Source organism: Melozone crissalis, unplaced genomic scaffold, assembly GCF_028551555.1.
Source record: "Melozone crissalis strain CALT ecotype California unplaced genomic scaffold, PUWL_Pcris_2 ptg000006l_1, whole genome shotgun sequence".
NCBI lineage: Eukaryota > Metazoa > Chordata > Aves > Passeriformes > Passerellidae > Melozone > Melozone crissalis.
In genome coordinates, this window is record NW_026535784.1 from 14,310,773 (window position 1) to 14,328,600 (window position 17,828).

Sequence of the window (17,828 nt, forward strand, 5' to 3'; positions counted from 1 at the left end):
CTGAATCTTCATGTTTTCAAATTAATCACAAAAAACTTTAAAAAATACATGGTTTGGTTTTGTTTCTTTATCTTTTGAAATCTTAAATCAAAAGCAATAGTGGGTGACTTCTTGCGAAGGAGAAAGCCCAACAGACCCACTGTACTCTTTGCCACAGAATCAGAGAATGGTTAGGGTTGGAAGAGAGCTTGAAAATTATCCAGCTCCAATAGAAATATGGGATGCAATGATGTCAACAAATTTAAAACGAAATTAAGACCATCCTTTAAGTGTCTGATTTCAGGCAAGTTCTTGAATGACAACTGATTTCCAGGAAAAGATTTCAGAAGATTGTTAGTGGTGCCTGTAAACAGACAGGGCTCAAGTTTCAGTCACACAAACTCATCCCAACTAAGTCTAAGAAGAAAACTCTATAACAATATTACAAATGTTTACTAGAAAAGTGTTAATAAAAATTCAGTGAGTAACCTCACCATTTATGTTATCCAAATACCTGTGACATCAGGGATTCCCATTCACTTTCTCTGGGAATCTCCAGCAAACTACACAAGCAGGGGCAGAAGTAGAATAACTGCAACAAAACAGATAACACCTTCCTGCTATAGTGAGAATTTATAGCTGGTGAGTCCACTTCACAATGAATTCAAAATCCATGCAAGAATTCAATCCATTAATTGGTACCATTCTGATGCAGAGGTTCACCCAGAGATGCATTTTACAACCAAGGTGCTCTCTAGGATAGTTTGGTAAGTGATGTACAGTAGCAGGTGAGATCCCTGACAGTAGAGAAAGGTGAAAACTTTCTAAGAAGTTTTCTGTGATTTCACACATTCCTAATGTTCTGCACAGAAGGACATTACAGTCATAAACCTTGCTGGAAGTTTTTACAAAGGGTCAGTAGTCCAATTCTTAAATACAAATTAGTGTTCATTTAAAAACTGATTTGATCATTATAAATTATCAATTATCTACAAATTATAAAACAGTGCAGTTCTTTGGACTTCGATGACATCAAACTCATTTGCACTAGTTGGTCTTAACAAATCTCTCATGTCCACTATTTAACACCTCATGTATTGAATAACTAAAGATACACACATGTGTCATGTATGTGAATTTCCTCGTATAGAGACATACATTTAGAATATTCTAGTTCTTAAAATATTTCTCAAAACACATTACCATGAGTTCCCCAACTTTCATTGTTTGCTCAAACAGAGTTTAGCACAATGGCCACTTATGCTCTGTGTACAATATCAATAACATACACTTTTTATCCAATTTACAATATTTAAGATTCTCTCCCATTTGAATATTTTCATCCTTATGGTAAATGAAAAAAAAACCAAACCAAAATGCTTGCAGGCAAATCTATGTTACTGACTGCATACAATTTCTGAAACAACTTCAGCAAGTTGGTACATTGCTCCCACTGATATTTGTGTAGGCTGTAACTGGAAATCTCACCACTAACCTGTCAGCCAAGCTATTACTCCTCTACTTCAGAAGGCTGCAGTCAACTCTGGATTCCAGTTTGCTAAGAAGAACAAACAGCAACTCCAAAGGCCACGTAAAGGTTCAAACACAATAGTTCAGGGAAGACAAAGGTTGTATATCCATGAGGAATGACAAGAGGAAAATTACAGGGGTTTAGGTAAGAGCTATGTAATTCCCATATCAGTGAGAAAAAAAATCCCAACCTACTTCCCCATCCTGCTTTTTGCAGTACCTGTGGTGTTTCTTTTTGGATACTCTTAGCAGAAACACAAACAGTAGGCTAAAACCTATTGTTCTAACATGTGCTAGTTTTGATATGGTTGGAAGAGAAACTGTGAGAATCACGGCTTCTTACAAATGTTTTAAGTGAAGTGAGTGGCTACACACTCAATTTTAGAGCCACTTAAACCCAAGCCAGAACATTATATGCTATTATTTAGGTAATAGCATATAGGTTTTTAGCTAAGGACTATGCTTTAAGGAATGACTCCAGAAGCTACATTTAAAGGAAACTAAAAAAAGCTTTAATGCAGAACTTCATTTCTTGTCTTTTAAACCCTAGTATTTTTTAAGTCAAGAGGGTTTTAAAATGTAACCAAATATAACCCCTTAGCTATTTCCTCTCTCTTTTAAGAGAAACAGGTCAAGAGGGTGAAAAACCCCCACCAATCAAGCCAACCACCCTTAAAGCACACCAAGGCTTCAGAACTTTGTCTTGAGAAACAAATAATGTAACTGCATGCAAATCACTGTGGCTAGAAATTACCAAGAGAACTGGACTTGATTGGACAACAGAATTACCCCATGTGTGAGCAATGCCCAGCTCCATGTGCTAGAAGCCCCCTCTGCTGTCAACCTTCTGAACTCCTCAGGGGGGAAATACTTTTCACACACTGCAAGATTTGCAGAAGCCTGTCCTCAGCTTCTCCTGCCCCTGCAGAAGTCAGCAGTCTGAGGCTGGCTCAGTAAAAAAAGGAATTTGTCTAACAAATTCCTAGGTGCTATCTCCAGCCAGGAAAAAGTCCTGAGCATTGAACTCTGTTGAATTTGAAATCAACAGCAAGAACTTCTGCTCCAGATCTTGGCAGCTTCTGTAGCTCCCCACTCTGCTGGAAGAACATCTTGAATCTTTCCTCAGCTGTTCAGATCTCAAACTTCAGAGCATTCTCACTTGGACTTTGCGAAATCCGCAGTAAAGCAGCATCTTGCCAAACAGATCCACTGTAAGAAACTCAGCCTAGGAGAACTTATGGCTTACTCAAACTCATCAACACTCTGGACTGGGTTTTCAGATTAATGCAAAGATATAGTATTTCAAATGGAAATTAAAATAAACAACACAGCCAGTGCAGAATTTATCAACTTTAACAGTGCTCTCTCCCAAATAGCTTTTTTGATCGTTATAGATAAAACTTCTATAAGTGTGCATATGAAAAAATAACTAAAGAGCATTAGTAATCAACAGTGGTGCTTTCTAACCATCAAATTTAATGTCAGAGACTTGCAAGGTACCACACTTACTGCTTTTCCTAAGTTAAGCCAAAAAGGGGTAAAATCTGCAAGATAAAGTTATTGTACAATTCAAGAAAAAACAGAACAGAAAAAACAAGAAGTTAGAATATTATCTGGGTTCTACTTTTTCCAACTCCACCATGACATTTTTTTCCACCACTTTCTTGTAATCAAACTTGCATTTAAAGCTCTCAATCATTCATTCACACTGCAAAAGGATTAAAAAAAATGAGATTAGACAGCAGGAATACTTAAATTTCAAAAATATATATTGAACTGGAAAAACTGAAAGTGAAATCCACAAATAGTACAGGACTTATAATGAAATGGTATGTAAAACCAGCTCTGTCCCTCTGATACAGGGACAGAGATGTATCAGTCCCAGTTTTTACACTTTATACAGAACTTGACAAAGGACAGGCAGAGCTTGGATACCATAAATATTTCAGGGCAAAGAGTAATTTTATAGAGCTCATTAGTAATGTCCTCTGTCATAGGCAAGGCACAGTTCTGCATGGCATCACAACAAGTGAATTAATTCATTTAGCATCCAGCTCCTGCAGATCCACTTCCCAGCACAAGGAACTCTGAGGAATATGGAAACTTGGTAGCATGACATTTTCATGTTGCTTCCATCAGTTCCCTCAAAAAATAATACAAAAATGAGCAGCAGAAACATGAATGCATCCCAGGGTCCAGGAGAATCCCACAGAAATTCTGTATCCAGATGTGGTAGTCAAAGCTGAGAAAAGCTAATGAAAGTAAAAGGTGGAATCTTAAAATTTTAATTCGAAAAGATAGCTTTCTCTTTTTCACCTTCAATACAGCTGTAAGTATGAGGAAATCCTCTCTCTTTTTCCTTCAATCTAATTGTGATTTTACAATGTATCTTTAGACATGGACAAAAACTCTGCAAAAACTGCAGTTACTACAGTGATTTTAATTACACATAATCTGAAAACTCCCAAACATGCTATTCTAAGGGTTTTACTGAGAGAAAAAACACTAATCTGTAAAATAAAACCTAATTTCTGAAAGCTAGTAATTTTGTTCTATTACTATCACAGAGAACACCAAGTGACATTCAACAGCAGATTTTTTGCACATCACTAAAATGAAAATGATTATAATTGTGGCCAAATTACTAAAAATGAAAATTGCAACTGAGCTATGTAGAAACAAGAACACAAGCCCATTATGATCACTTTGTGTCAGTCTCCAGCCATATGGTATGTTTGATATGCCACTTGGAATACAGCCCCCAAATGGGAAATTTGGAGTGTCTACCAATTCTGCCAGAACTGTCTTACTGCCTCTGCCACTGATGCTAGTCAGCCTAAAATATTGCCCTGTTTTACTTGATTTACACAGAGAGCAATATATTCTATATTTACTTCAACCACATTGAACATTCTAACACCTCTAAAATATTAAGTTTATAATTTTAATAGGGAAAGACCAAAAAACTTCCAAAACTGAATTCTCACCTTCCCACTGTAACAAGCATTTGTTAACATTAGCTGCCTGGGTTATTCCTTGGAAAAAATAAAATTGGCATCCAGTTACTTGTTACTAAAGACAGATATGCATAAAATATAGAATATCCTGTAGAATATCCTAGAAAGGAACCCTATAACTTAGAAAATGCTACACCATTTGACATTTAATTTTTTTTTTGTCTTGCAGGGTGAAGAACAAGATAGGCATGAAACACATCAAGAAGAATCCTGGCGGTGAAAACCCAGAGACATCTGCTTCAGTCACACACATCTCACTGACTAAAATCAGAAGCAAAAGCTGATAGACCTCATCAAAGCTGACTTTTTGTTTTGCTGGTACTGCTCAGCTGGTTGTTGGGGCAAGGGATTTAGCAGCTGAACAAAAAGACTGTATACAGCAACCTGTTTATGAGTGTATTACTACTGCCCTCACATTGCTTGAGTGACAGAGCTGTGCAAAGCAGCACAGACTCTCACTGCCTAAGAGACACACAAACAGTTTGCAGTTCAAAATCATTAGGCAGGAACAGCATCTATAGTGGAAGTGATTCAGATTTGCTCAAAGTATAAAACCCCTTTCTCTCTCCACAGCTCTGCTCACTGAGCTCTTTATTTCTAGAACTCCAGTAAAAGCCATGTAAAGCCATCACTAACAGCCTCTTTCTGGTTGTGAGCAATTTCTCCATAAAGAGCAGCTCTACAGAAAAAAAAGAGAGAGAAAATCCACAGTAATGCACTGATCAGACCCAAAATTACAGTACCAAACATGAATGCAGAACAAATCTGTCATTTTGCATAGCTTCAATGTGAGCTGAGCACGTTAATAAAAGCAAAAGCGCAGGACAGAAGAACTGGAGACAGAGCTGATCAGGTGGGCTGACCAATCAGCTAAAATGCATTGTTAATGTATTTGTTGTACTCCATGTTATGATCTACAAGTTCCCCAGAGTAGCTGTGGTCTCTGTTAAAACCTGCAGCCATGTAATTTGTGCTGTAGCTTTGATAGCTTAAGCTCTGGACCATGACATGAAAGAACTTAATTCTCCTACTACAATTCACAGTCCTGGAGAACAACCAAGTTCTTTTTCCTTCTTGAATCCTTTTCAAGGCACTGAGTTCTACTGATGAGAAAGCACTGTATAAAACCTGCTTCTGTAAGAAACTGTCCACCCACATGAATTTTGTTTGGTCTGAGAGATGGGCAAGAAACTGGCTCAGAGCTCCCACTCAGAGTGCTGATCCATGGTCTGTACCAGGGCTGGCAGCCTGCCACGAGTGGGAATCCCCAGGGATGGATATTAGGCCTCAGTTGTTCAGCATCACCAAAACCATCTGGATGACAACAGTGAGAGCACTGTCCCCAGGTTTGCTGGTGACACCACACTGGGCAGTGAGGTGCAGCACGTGCCAGCAGGGAAAGGCATCTCACAGAGCAGGACAGGCTGGAACAGGGAGCTGCCAAGAGGAATGTGGAGTTAACAGGGACAAGTGCAAGGTCCTGCAGCAGTGATGACACCAAAGAGCCTGGTCCGGGCTGGGATCCTTTGCTGAGGGGACCTGGGGGTGCTGGGGGTGCACACCAAGAGCTGAACAGGGCCCAGCAGTGAAGCTCTGCAGCAGTGACAGCACATCAGATGCTGCCATGCACCCACAGGGACACCACCAGCAGAGATGAGAGATGTCACCATCCCAAACTACCAAGAGCTTGTCAGGCACACCTGGAGCACTCCTGTGTGCAGCTGTGGTCTCCACAGCTCAAAAAAAGGAACAGATGGACTGGAGAGCATCCAAAGGAGATCCAAGATGATGATGGAGAACTAGCCCTATGAGGAGAACTGAAGGAATTATGTCAGTATTTTACTCCCTGGAGAAGGCTCCAGGGGACCTCATCACTGTACATAAAGAGTGGCTGCAAAGAGGATGGAAGCTGACTCTCCACAAGGAGTCATATGGAGAGGACAAGTTGCACCAGGGGAGGTTTCATCTTGATATAAAAATATTTTACACTAAGAATGATCAATGCCTGCCCACATATGCACAAATACAGATATTCTAACTGAAATATCTAGATAATTATCCCACTCTAATTGCTGGCAGATTCTTGCAGTTTTGGCATAAACTTGAGTCACAATTCATTGCAGATACTGCCTTTTGCAGACTGTAAACAATGTGCTAAAACTTCACCACCAATTTTTTAAAATTACGAAAATAGTAGAAAAATATACCAAAACCCACCAGTAGTTAAGCTGCAATGACATATCTAAAAAAAACCCCAACCTGTTGACTAGGGAAAGTATCTAGTGTAACACTAAGGTTAGTTTTAAGAGTTACTACTTATATTTAAAGTTCTCATTTATTGGCTCTTTATAACCTTAAAACAAAGAGGTAGAGTTTACCATGTACAGTTTACTCTAGGCAGACAAACCCTTGAATAGATTCGTCAGTATTTCTTTCTCCCTGGCACTCTTACAACAAAAACTCCAATGAGACTTGAAATCCACTAATTGTAACTACCCCGGTTCTTCTGTTGTCTCACTTATCTTTCCTTATCGTTCCCAAATCAACATTTTTCTTGCATTTTCTAGCTGCAGTCTTTCTGAAAACTTAGGTCCAAACTTTGAGCATATATTATTCTTTGCTGAGAAAGCTGACTCCTGGTATGGGCATCTCAAGTCTGGATACTGCCTAATGAATATTTTGAAAAAAATCATCTTCTGAACTGGGCTGAAAAGTTAATTTCTTGACCACCAGACCCTCTGGGACTAGAAAGAGGAACATTTTACAAAGATCAAGTACTAATGAAATCAAACTTTCCTTAGCAAAACCATTTGAGAACCCAAACCACTGGTCTGAACACTGCTTTGGCATCCAAAGAGTTGGAATTTTCTCCCTGGTTCTCCATTTGGAAAACAATAAATGTACATTTCTACAGAATTCCATACATTCAACACTCCATTGTTTCAAATCAATTCCATCTGTGCTATTTAATACACAATTAGTTCAACATTACTGCTGCAGTTAAACTGGTTTTGCTATCACAGCTAAATTTTCTGAAGATATTCCCAAAACATGCTACAATCTGACAACATGACTGTCAGTCTCAGTACTGATTATTAAATAGCACGAAGAAATTGTTTATGTTTCACAGGAGGATGAAAGACCACATAAATGTATTTCAAGAATTCTATCTTCTGCCAATTATTTTTCAGATAAAATTGCAAAATGTTACATTTAATGTCTAATTGTTGTTAAGTGCAAACAATAAGAAATTAGATACATTAGAAGTGCATATTTCAGATGAAAAAGAAACAAACTCCCAAATTAGGTATTATTTTGGATATTCATATGGCATCATGGAAAACCCAGTTATTTCAGAAAAGAACATTTTAGAGATTATCTTTGCAAGGAACATGTTTGTTGCAGTAAACAAATAATGCAACTCTAGAGAAGCTGTTTAATGGCCAAATAAAGCCCTCTAAAGAGAGAGCAGAGGAACACCTAAAAATAACATATTCTCAAAAATTATACAAATGGATGCACTGAATATTACATTTCAATGTACAAAGATCTAGAAACATACTACTGTGAAGCAGTTAGAACTTTAGAGTTGCTTTTTTCTTTTATTTCATTAAAACAAGCTGGTTTTAAACGAAGTCTTTCAAAAGGGGAAACTCCTGTCATTGCAGTCAAGCAGGCACTTTGCTGGTTTGTTTTACTGGACCACAAACTACATCTCTGGTAATATCCATCAGATTGCAGAAAAATGGACAGCTTAGATTTCATCAAGCCACCCAGGGATGATGCAATGCTGTTTCTCTGTGGACAAGAACACAAAGGCACATGTGCAAATACTGCCTTAAAAATCCAACTTCCTTTCTCCTAACTACCAATACAGTGCCAACTGCAGCACCAATGGACAAAGGCAGTCCAGTAAGGCCTTCCAAAGAGGTGGTGCATCTAATCAAGGCTTATTCTCCCTGCTCCAGTTATTCCTGAAGAGTCACTGAGGCTACACCTACCATCCATTCAGACAGCCCCGTGTGAAACAGTCTTCAATGTACAGAGTACATGGAACAGGGCGACTGCTGCATGCAGGTAAATTGGGTTTTGTTTGAAGAACAGTCAAAAGAAAATGTATTTTAAAAATAAAACAATGAAGAAGAGTTTTTGTTGCATCTTTCTGCCCTTATTTGAAAAATACAAAACCCTAAAAAATTGAACTTGAAGGACACACCAGCCTAAAAAAACCTCTCATTGTTATTTGTAGTATTGCTTCTACCAGTATTAGAAAAGCCATCTTATCTCATCTTTATATCCCCAAACCTAGATGAAAGCTCAAAATCCTGAAGTTCTAATGAAGTTCTGGGGAAAAAAAAACAAATGAAAAAGAGAGGACAACAAGCAGTGGAGAATGAAGTAGTGGTATTTCATCAGCTGAAGTAGTGGTATTTCAATCTGTCTGTACCAGGGCAAAAATGTTATTGCATACAGTGCATGCAATACATCTCATACATGTATGTTATGCAAACAGTGAAAAATGCAAAGATTTCATTTTTATGTTTTAGTTACATTTTTCTGTCCTAACTTTAATTACATTATCACTCTCAAGAAGTGCTTTGAGTAAAACTAAAGTTAAAACTTCCATACAGTTTCAGAAGATGAGAATATAAAATAGGATTGCTAAAAACACCAAGATCATGGTTTCAATCCCTGTATGGGCCATTCACTTAGAAACTGAGCTCCACGATGTCTGTGGGGCCCTTCCAGCCCAGAACATCCTGTGAAGTCAGAAGCAGCTCTTCACTGTATTCTTACCAGTATTGGCCAGCAATAGGGTGTAAGTTAAACTGTTAACTGGAACATCTTTTATTTTACAAGGCAAAACAAAATGGAAAAGACATGTTTTTTAGAAAGCTAAAGGCTGGCTAAGAAAAACATTTGTTACTTGTCAAGATACAACCTGAAGTCTCTTCTGAGAATTGCTACATGGATAAATAAAAGTGAGATCATGGACATATGTAAGTGGTTCCTGCATGCATTAAAAACTTTTCCATAAATAGTTGTCTCATTTGTCACAGCATTGAAGAAAGCTGGCAGGTTAAAAAAAAATAAATCAGAAAGCACCTGTTGTTCAAAAGGAAGAATACTCAGAAGTGTTGCTGTCACTTGATTAATTCAATGAAAATTTTTAACCAAGCATAAGTCAGTAGCATTTGTCAAATCTGACTGCAAATTGATGTTATTACCTCAGAGCGTAAATGCTGGAGAGACTACAGGTAGTGACAGAAACACTCTCATAGTCACTGCTGGAGATGGAGCTGAGGGGGGAATCGCGTAAGCCATCCTGAGAACTGGAAAAACACACGGAGACAAAATGAACTGCTGAAGCAAGCAAAGGCAAAAACAGCATTGACATAAGTCATGGCTTGGCACGGGTCATTCAGAAATAAGAATAAACTGGAACTTGCATTTTTTTGCTCTCCAGATGATGATACAAACCTATTCCGTTTTCTTTCCAAAAGGACAAGCAATTCAGCAAAGTCAGTGGGCACACATCTCACAACAATTTTCAATTTAATTCATGCCATACAGTTAAAATACCCAGGAAATAACTGTGAGTCTTACATTTTCATTGGAGATAGAGGGAGTAGCTTGCCCACGCTGCTAAGTGTGGTATAACTTTAAACTGAAGATATAACAAAGCTGAAAGTTCATAAAGTCATCTTGGGTTTCAGGCCAAGGCACAGTAATCCATACACTTCAAAAACTTCTGAATATTGTGACAAGTCTGACCTATGTTTGCTCCCCATGGGAAGGAAATTCCCCATTGTTTTCTGTTAGAAAACAGAACGTTGACACTTGGGTGATGGAGCTGAATGCACCCACCCCTAAGTTTGCTCAGTCCCTCTAAGTGCCATAGAAGTACCTCAAATTTTGTGCTTTGAGCCAACAGATACCCAGGAAGGAGCAGTCCCATGGCAAACCACTGACACTTTGTTAGCAGAAATCCACTAACTACTAATTAAAAGCATATGACTAATTTAAATGAATGGTAGACAACTTGTCTCTGGCATCCCATGACTAAGGAAAAGCCTCTAAAACAACACATCATTTCAGATCTTACATCATATTATCAACATAAATTAGAATTAGAGGAGTAAAAATAGTTTCATAAGCACTTATAAAACTATCTTGTAAAGACCAATTTCTTGTTTGAATAACAATTTACTGCTCAGCTACTGGAAATTCCACAAACTGAGAAAAAATAATATGAGATAAGAAAATATGTAATCTTGAGCAGAGATATCAAAGTTGTATTGGCTCTAGGCGGTGCAGAAGATTCACTCAAGCCAGCTGAACTGAAATGTTCAGTCAACAAATCTTTGGACAATCCAAAGAGAAACCTAAGAAACATCTCCAGTTAAAAGAGAGATACTTAATATAGGTCAGGGCTATTTCACCTTACTTGTCCACAACTATGAGTAGATTTTTTAATGTCCTTTTGCTTTTTAGATATATGCAAGCCAGTTATGTTTCAAGCTCTTTTTTTCCGCCAAATTTATTATTACAGCTATTTTTTCAGCTAGAAGTCTGGAAGAATGCTTAAGGGGAATTCTTCAAAGCAGTGTATGGAAGGTATGTGCTCTAATCCCACTAAGAAATAATAGGATTTGTTTGCATACCTCCCACTAATCACTTGGAAAATGTACCCCTTCATGTTTCTCATTTCTGACTGCCAATCTGAAAATAAATCCCAAGTGTACCATGCTTTAGTTGAAAGGAAAGACTTCACAACCAGAAAATAATTTTATCAGACTAGAACAAAAATCTATTTAACTTTCATTCGTTTTATGTAATTTCCCTTGCTAATTCTGCTCATTATGAAGAGATATATGCATTTAAACAAAGGCTTACTCTTTTATAGCTCATCACCTTTACCCATCCAATCTTACAATATGGTCATGCTACTAAAATGTAATTTTACTGTCTGTTTTACAGCAGCTGAGTGATATTAAAAAAACCATTAGCACACAATTTCACACCATGATTAGGCAGGTGTGGTGGTGTGCTCAACCCCCCCCTTTCCTTTTTAAACAAAAGCAAGAAATGGCAGTCTGAATGTCTGTACCCAAACTGGGCTCTGGGGAGACAGGTAACACCACAGGAGCCAAGGGCCATAAATCTTGCACAGCAGCTGGGGGCTACCTGAGCACACAGCAGCCCAAGTACAATGGGTATGCAAATATGACTGTAAGTCACTCATTTCAGCCCAAAAACAGTGGACAGGCCAGGGCCTGCTGAGCTCTCCTGTGTGGCAGCAGCCTGCATGCCAGGATCTCCCCCATGGGGATGGATGCCTCTCACAATTAGTCTTCAAGGCTGAGTGAATCCTTATCACAGCAGATACTAAGTGAAACTGGGAATAAGCATGCTGAAATGTGGAAATATTAGCTAAGTGACAAAAAGATTGACTGCACATATATAAATAATGCTTTAGACATAAACCATTGATCAAGTCAGGATCCAGCTACTCTCTGAGCTGGATATCTCAAGACTCAGAGTGAAAGAGTCTTCCTGGCAGCTTTGTTTGATCCTGTCCTCCAGGCACTAAATACTGAAGTGTACCTTGTCACTGAACCTTGTTAAACTGCTCTTCCATTTATCATGGAATTTTGTTAACTCATTGTCTCACAGCAAATACATCACTGCTTCTCCCTTGCAAGTCAAGCATGTCACTCTTTTGTTCAGAATAAACTAATCTTTGAACAGCACAATCAGGAACCAAGAACAAGTAGCAAACTCAGCATCTTCTTGTATGCTCTTCCACCTCTCCACCATTTCCAGATTTTTCCAGTGTAAAAATCCTGCCAGCTGATTTGGGTAGTAATCATTTTTCTGAAAGATGTCAGGTTTGCTGTCCTTCAGTGCTTTCTGTGAAGCTCTGCCTGCTATATTTGCAGTCCAATCAAAATATCTCAGTTACCAGTATTTAAGCACTTAAATTCAATTTTCTTAGGTTCTTAGTTTTTCACTTTGTTTTAAAGAATTTAAGACTTAAAGTTCTTACAGAGAGCCCAAAGGGCTTACATTTTTCCCAAGAACTCAAAAGTTCACACATGTTTTTTGGGAGTTGAATGTAAATGCTCTAGGCTAAAACATAAACCAAAGCAAGCACCACCCTAAAGTAACACCTCTCTGCTAAGAGCAGATATTATTTATTACCAACATTGATCCAAGACATGAAATCCCTTTCTATCATCAGCTATCTATGTGGAAGGGACATTCTGAGAGAGAAGGCAAAGCAATAAAACACCTTCATGGTAAGTAAACCCAGTGAGCATGATGAACATTAATGGCCCACAGCCAGCTGGCATTATCAATCATCTCAATGCTATCTTTACTTTCATCTCTACAAATGTCTTCTCAACAGGCAGTAAGCCTCACCTCATCTCTTCTCCATACTTCTTTGCCTCTCATTTCAATCTTCTCTCACTCCATGCCAGTTCCTGTCAGCACAACTCCTTCTCACCAGTTTCATCATCTCACCAGTTTTTAAGCCTTGTCTTAACCCAGTTTGCCATTCTAAACTGCTTTATAAATGCCTTCATTTTCCACTTCATTTTTCTCTTGGGGCACCAACCTGACCAGGCTGAACAATCTGCTGAGTTCAGGATGAGAAATCCATCCAGTCAGTCATCACTTGGCAATGCAAACTGCTTGAACACACTTGACACAAACCACACTCACAGACATTTGTTTGTTGTAATAAACTATGTGTAGTTCAGGCAATTACAACACAGAAACATTTTCTCATTCCTGTGTATCCACATAGACTGACTCATTGTACTGGAAACAGTATTTATGATTAACAATGTTTATTACTGATTCATATTCAGGCTGTAACTCTTCACATAAGTTCTGTGTTTATTTAGTACTAAGAAATGGGAATCCAATAATGATAACTGTTTTATACTTTCTAAGTGTTATACTAACTAGCTTTTTAAAAAACTCCTTAATAATCACTGCTTTCCCTCTGAGAACACACAGTCTTGGGATAACTGTAGTTTTTTTTCTTATTAGTATCTGGCTGAAGATCCTCTCTGTTTTTCTAAGGTGCAGGTAGATCCTGAGGTGAATTGACCTGTTTTTCCCATCTCAAGATTCCCATCACTAACTGATGATGGCTCAGCACACACACTCATTAGCACAACCATAAGAGAAAATCTGTGCATAAAGCCACATTCTGCAGCTGGGAGCTGCTAACCCTTCCTTCCCACATCAGCCCACAGCTGACCTGAGCTTCACGACATCATGCTCATTTGCAATAATGTTGTTTTGGATTGGGACTCATAGGCCTGCTTAAAGTGGGGAATGTGGCAAAAGTTTCCTTCGTTTGTAGGTTTTAAACGCCTACAGTGCTGTTTTAAAAATTGCATTCTGGCACTGGATAAAACCACAATCCATGCTCATCAAAACATAATTCTTCAGCACTTCTGACAAAATTACAGAATAAAGATTTGAGGACATGGAGCAAAGTGCCATGGGATGATATGGCTGCCTCTTTTCATGGAATACTGGCAGACTGAACCAATGAACCCTTCACTGAAAGCTGTTGGTCACCTTTTCTAACTATTCTAAAAAGAAAAAACAAACTGAAAGCCACCTTTATTTTATCCATGCTTTTTTCTACTGGAATGTGTTTCTAGCCTCTCACATTTAATTAAACCTCTGCTTCAGGGGACAGTTCCTTCATAAATGCTACCAATTGAATACAATTACATTTCATATTACAATAGCTAATTGGCACAAGTATTGTTTGACTGGCTCACTACATGAGGGCTGACTAAAGCCTCATGTGTCACACCAAATCCACTCAAAAATTATCTTTTAAAACTTGTTAACTTGTTATTTCAGGAATCCCTACTTTGAAAGCTAATACGGTTCCCTGCTTTAATTGATATGTGGACCTAGTAAAAGGGAAGCTGGTATAAAAGAGTGACACCAAAGCTTCATAACAGCAGTGGTGTTATAGGATACTGCACAAAATCAGAGTTCAATAGGCAAGGTAAAACACTGCCATTTCAAATTTGAGACCTGTGTTGTTAAAAAGAAGGGGAGGAAGGACTGAAACAATTAATTTATATTGAATCTGAATTTGGCTAGTTGCACAAAGGCAATAAACAGAATACTAGAAGAGGAACAAAGAACTTCAATCAACAGCCAGATAAAGGATTGCTTAAGGGAAGTTTTGCAGTTAAAAGGCTGATGTTTGATTCCCAATCAAGTACTATTTACTTTTTGCTAAGAAGAATATTTGATGAGAATTTTTCTTTCTCCTGAACAGCCAGTTAAAAGACTAATCAGTACAAGACAATAAACAGACATTTTTGTTTACGTGAACTTGTACAGCTGTCCCTAATTTTTCATAGAAAAGCCAACATTTTCATGTAAAAATATACACCATTTTCTTAAATCTTACTGTGAAGACAATATTCTAGAAAAGCATACATTTAAGACATTTAATCAAGTTAATTTGAATTTTAATATCAATTAATTTAGTTTTGATAAAGGAATACTTGTAGAAAAGCTAGAAACTCAGACAAGCAAGCAAGGTACTTGTTGTTAATTTAGTTTTGGTTTTTTTAGCAAATGTTAGCCATCCTCCAAATACAAATGGCTGAATGGCTGTTTTCCATGCATTTATAAAGGTGGAATGACTTATCTTCAAGTTACTGCACAGAAAATGTGCACACATCACATGTTGCTAAGGAGTGAACAAAATAAAGTACAGGCCAAAAAAATCAAAATTAGAAACCAACTGTCTGAAACAGGTGTTCATTTTTTAATGAAGTTATTCTAATATGTTGAGGAAATAAGATTTTTAATATATTGCAATAGACTATTGTAATATATAAATATTGTACAATATATACAATTTAGGATTAAAGAATTGAAAGACTAAGAAAAGAGATAACTTGAACACCAAGCTCAAGAATTAATTATTCCTCTTATTCTAGAGTTGCAATATAGATCAACAAATAGCAAAACATGCTCTTCCAAGGACACCTCATTCTTCCTCCTTACACTGCAAAAGCAAAAGGCAAAATATTCTGATTTTTAGTCCCCACAAGTAAATGCAAACAATGCCAGCATCCAACAGCTGCTGGACACAGCTGGAGCTTGCAGGAAGGGTGAAGGTAAGAAATTCTCCTCACTACCAACTGCAGCTCCTTTTGAAAACTGTCACTGCAAAAGGCTTCATCAAGAATACATTCAAACAGATCAAGGCAAATGCAAAAAAAAAATTGTAAAACTCAAGGTAGACATTTTAAACAGACCTGCAGTGGAAAAGAGAAACTACACTTAATAATCCCTTTTTTTATATCAGAACTGTTCTGAGGTCAGTATTGTAGATAAACAAACATGCAATGGAACCAGGTATTTAAGACTAAAACATGAAAACACCAGCATTTTATGACAACATCAAACAAGTTGCCAAACTTCATAAAACATTAGCAGGTTTACATGGACTCCTTAGCTCCAGAAAGAACGGAAAGACAAATATTTACAAAACACATACAAAAAATATCTTCCCTCTTTGTAGTTTTCTTTCTTCTCTGAAAGAGCATGAATAATTTTACATTTAAATGAACATTTAAAAGAAAGAATTTGTATAGCTTGCTCCTGATTGAAAAACAAGGAATACTAGATAGAGATTTAAATAAAGCCTGGTTGTGGGGTTAACTTACATTGTTTTTTACTCCAAAACACCAAATGGTGGGGGTTTTTGTAGTTTTATCATCTTACTTTCTATTCTTACATGGCTTTTCCCCCTTTAACTGCTTGTTTTGTTACATGACAGCCTTTATTTATCACCTTGTCCCTTCAGCAAGTCAGACACTGCATCTTTGCTAATGCTTTTCTCTTATTTGCATCTCATCAGCACTGCTGCCCAAGACTTGTGTGCTGTTGCTGTTCCATATCTTTGAGATACAAGCAAATAACAAAGAAAGACATCAAATCAGGTAACACTTAAAAACCCAAGCAGCAGAGACCTGTCAATAGCCAGTGGTGGTTGTCTGTGATGGTGTGACTCCATCAGCCACAAGGGAAGGGCTGTGGGATGTCATTGAGCTGCACTTCTCTAAAGCCTCTGACACAGTCCCTCAGAACATCCTTGGATGCAAACTGGACAGAGATGGATGCAGCGCATGGACTGTTTATGGATAAGAAATTGGCTGGTCAGATCCAGAGGGCAGTGGGCAATGGCTCAAATCCCAATGGACATCAGTGACAAGTGGTGTCCCTCCAGGGACCAGAATTACTTAATATTTCCATTAATGACACAGATGAAGGGATTGGGTGCACCCTCAGTCCATGTGCAGCTGACACACCTGAGGGACAGGACTCCATCCCCAGGGACCTGGACAAGCTCCACATGTGGCCCATGGCAATCTCCTGGGCTCTAACAAGACCAAGTGCTGGTGACCCAGGGCAGCTCCCAGTGCCAGCCCAGGCTGGGGATGAACAGATCCAGAGCAGCCCTGAGAAGGACCTAGGGGTGCTGTGGCTGAGAGGCTGGACATGACCCAGCCATGGGCACTCCCAGCCCAGAAACCTCCCTGTCCTGGGCTCACCCAAAGCACCGTGGGCAGCAGGTGAGGGAGGGGATTCTGCCCCTCTGCCCACTCTGCAGCACTGCATTCAGCTCTGGGGCCCCACCACAGGAAGGACCTGGACCTGTTGGAGCAAGTCCAGAGGAGGCCACCAAGAGGGATGGAGCACCTCTCCTATGAGGAAAGGCTGAGAGAATTGGGATTCTTCAGCCTGGACAAGAGAAGGATTCAGGGTGACCTAACTGGGGTCTTCCAGTACCAGAAGAGAGCCCACAGGAAGGATGGAGAGAGACTTTTTACAAGAGCCGGGAGTGACAGGATGAGGAGGGGTGGCTTCAAACTGCAGGAGGGAAGGTTTTGATTAGATAGATAGAAATTCAACTGAGAGGATGGTGAGGCCCTGGCACAGGTTGCCCAGAGAATCTGCAAGGGTCCCATTCCTGGAAGTGTTCAAGGACAGTTTGGACAGGGCTTTGAGCAATCTGCTCCATGGAGGTGTCCCTGCCCATTGTAGTTGTTTGGAACAAGATCTTTAAGGTTCCTTCCAACCCCAACTATTCTATGATTCTATGAAATCTTTAGTGGAAGAGTGTTTGATCTTTATTTTAAACTCCACTGAATTTTGAGGCTAGACAGAGAAGCCTGAAATACCAGCTATTCCAGATACAAGGATTATTAGGGTAAACCTTTCTGGATCACAGAA

At 38.7% G+C, this 17,828-nt stretch overlaps 1 protein-coding gene across 4 annotated transcripts in view; it reads right to left on the minus strand.

The window, feature by feature from the left end:
* ZFYVE28 (zinc finger FYVE-type containing 28) overlaps positions 1-17,828 on the minus strand; it is a 146,332-nt gene that overhangs the window by 21,219 nt on the left and 107,285 nt on the right. For 2 of the 4 annotated variants that reach the window (XM_054295065.1, XM_054295058.1), the window contains exon 9: positions 9,755-9,859. The exons of the other annotated variants lie outside the window; for them this stretch is intronic. In XM_054295065.1, the coding sequence (XP_054151040.1) occupies positions 9,755-9,859 (105 nt within the window). The remainder of the gene's footprint in view (positions 1-9,754; positions 9,860-17,828) is intronic. 4 annotated transcript variants of the gene reach the window in all.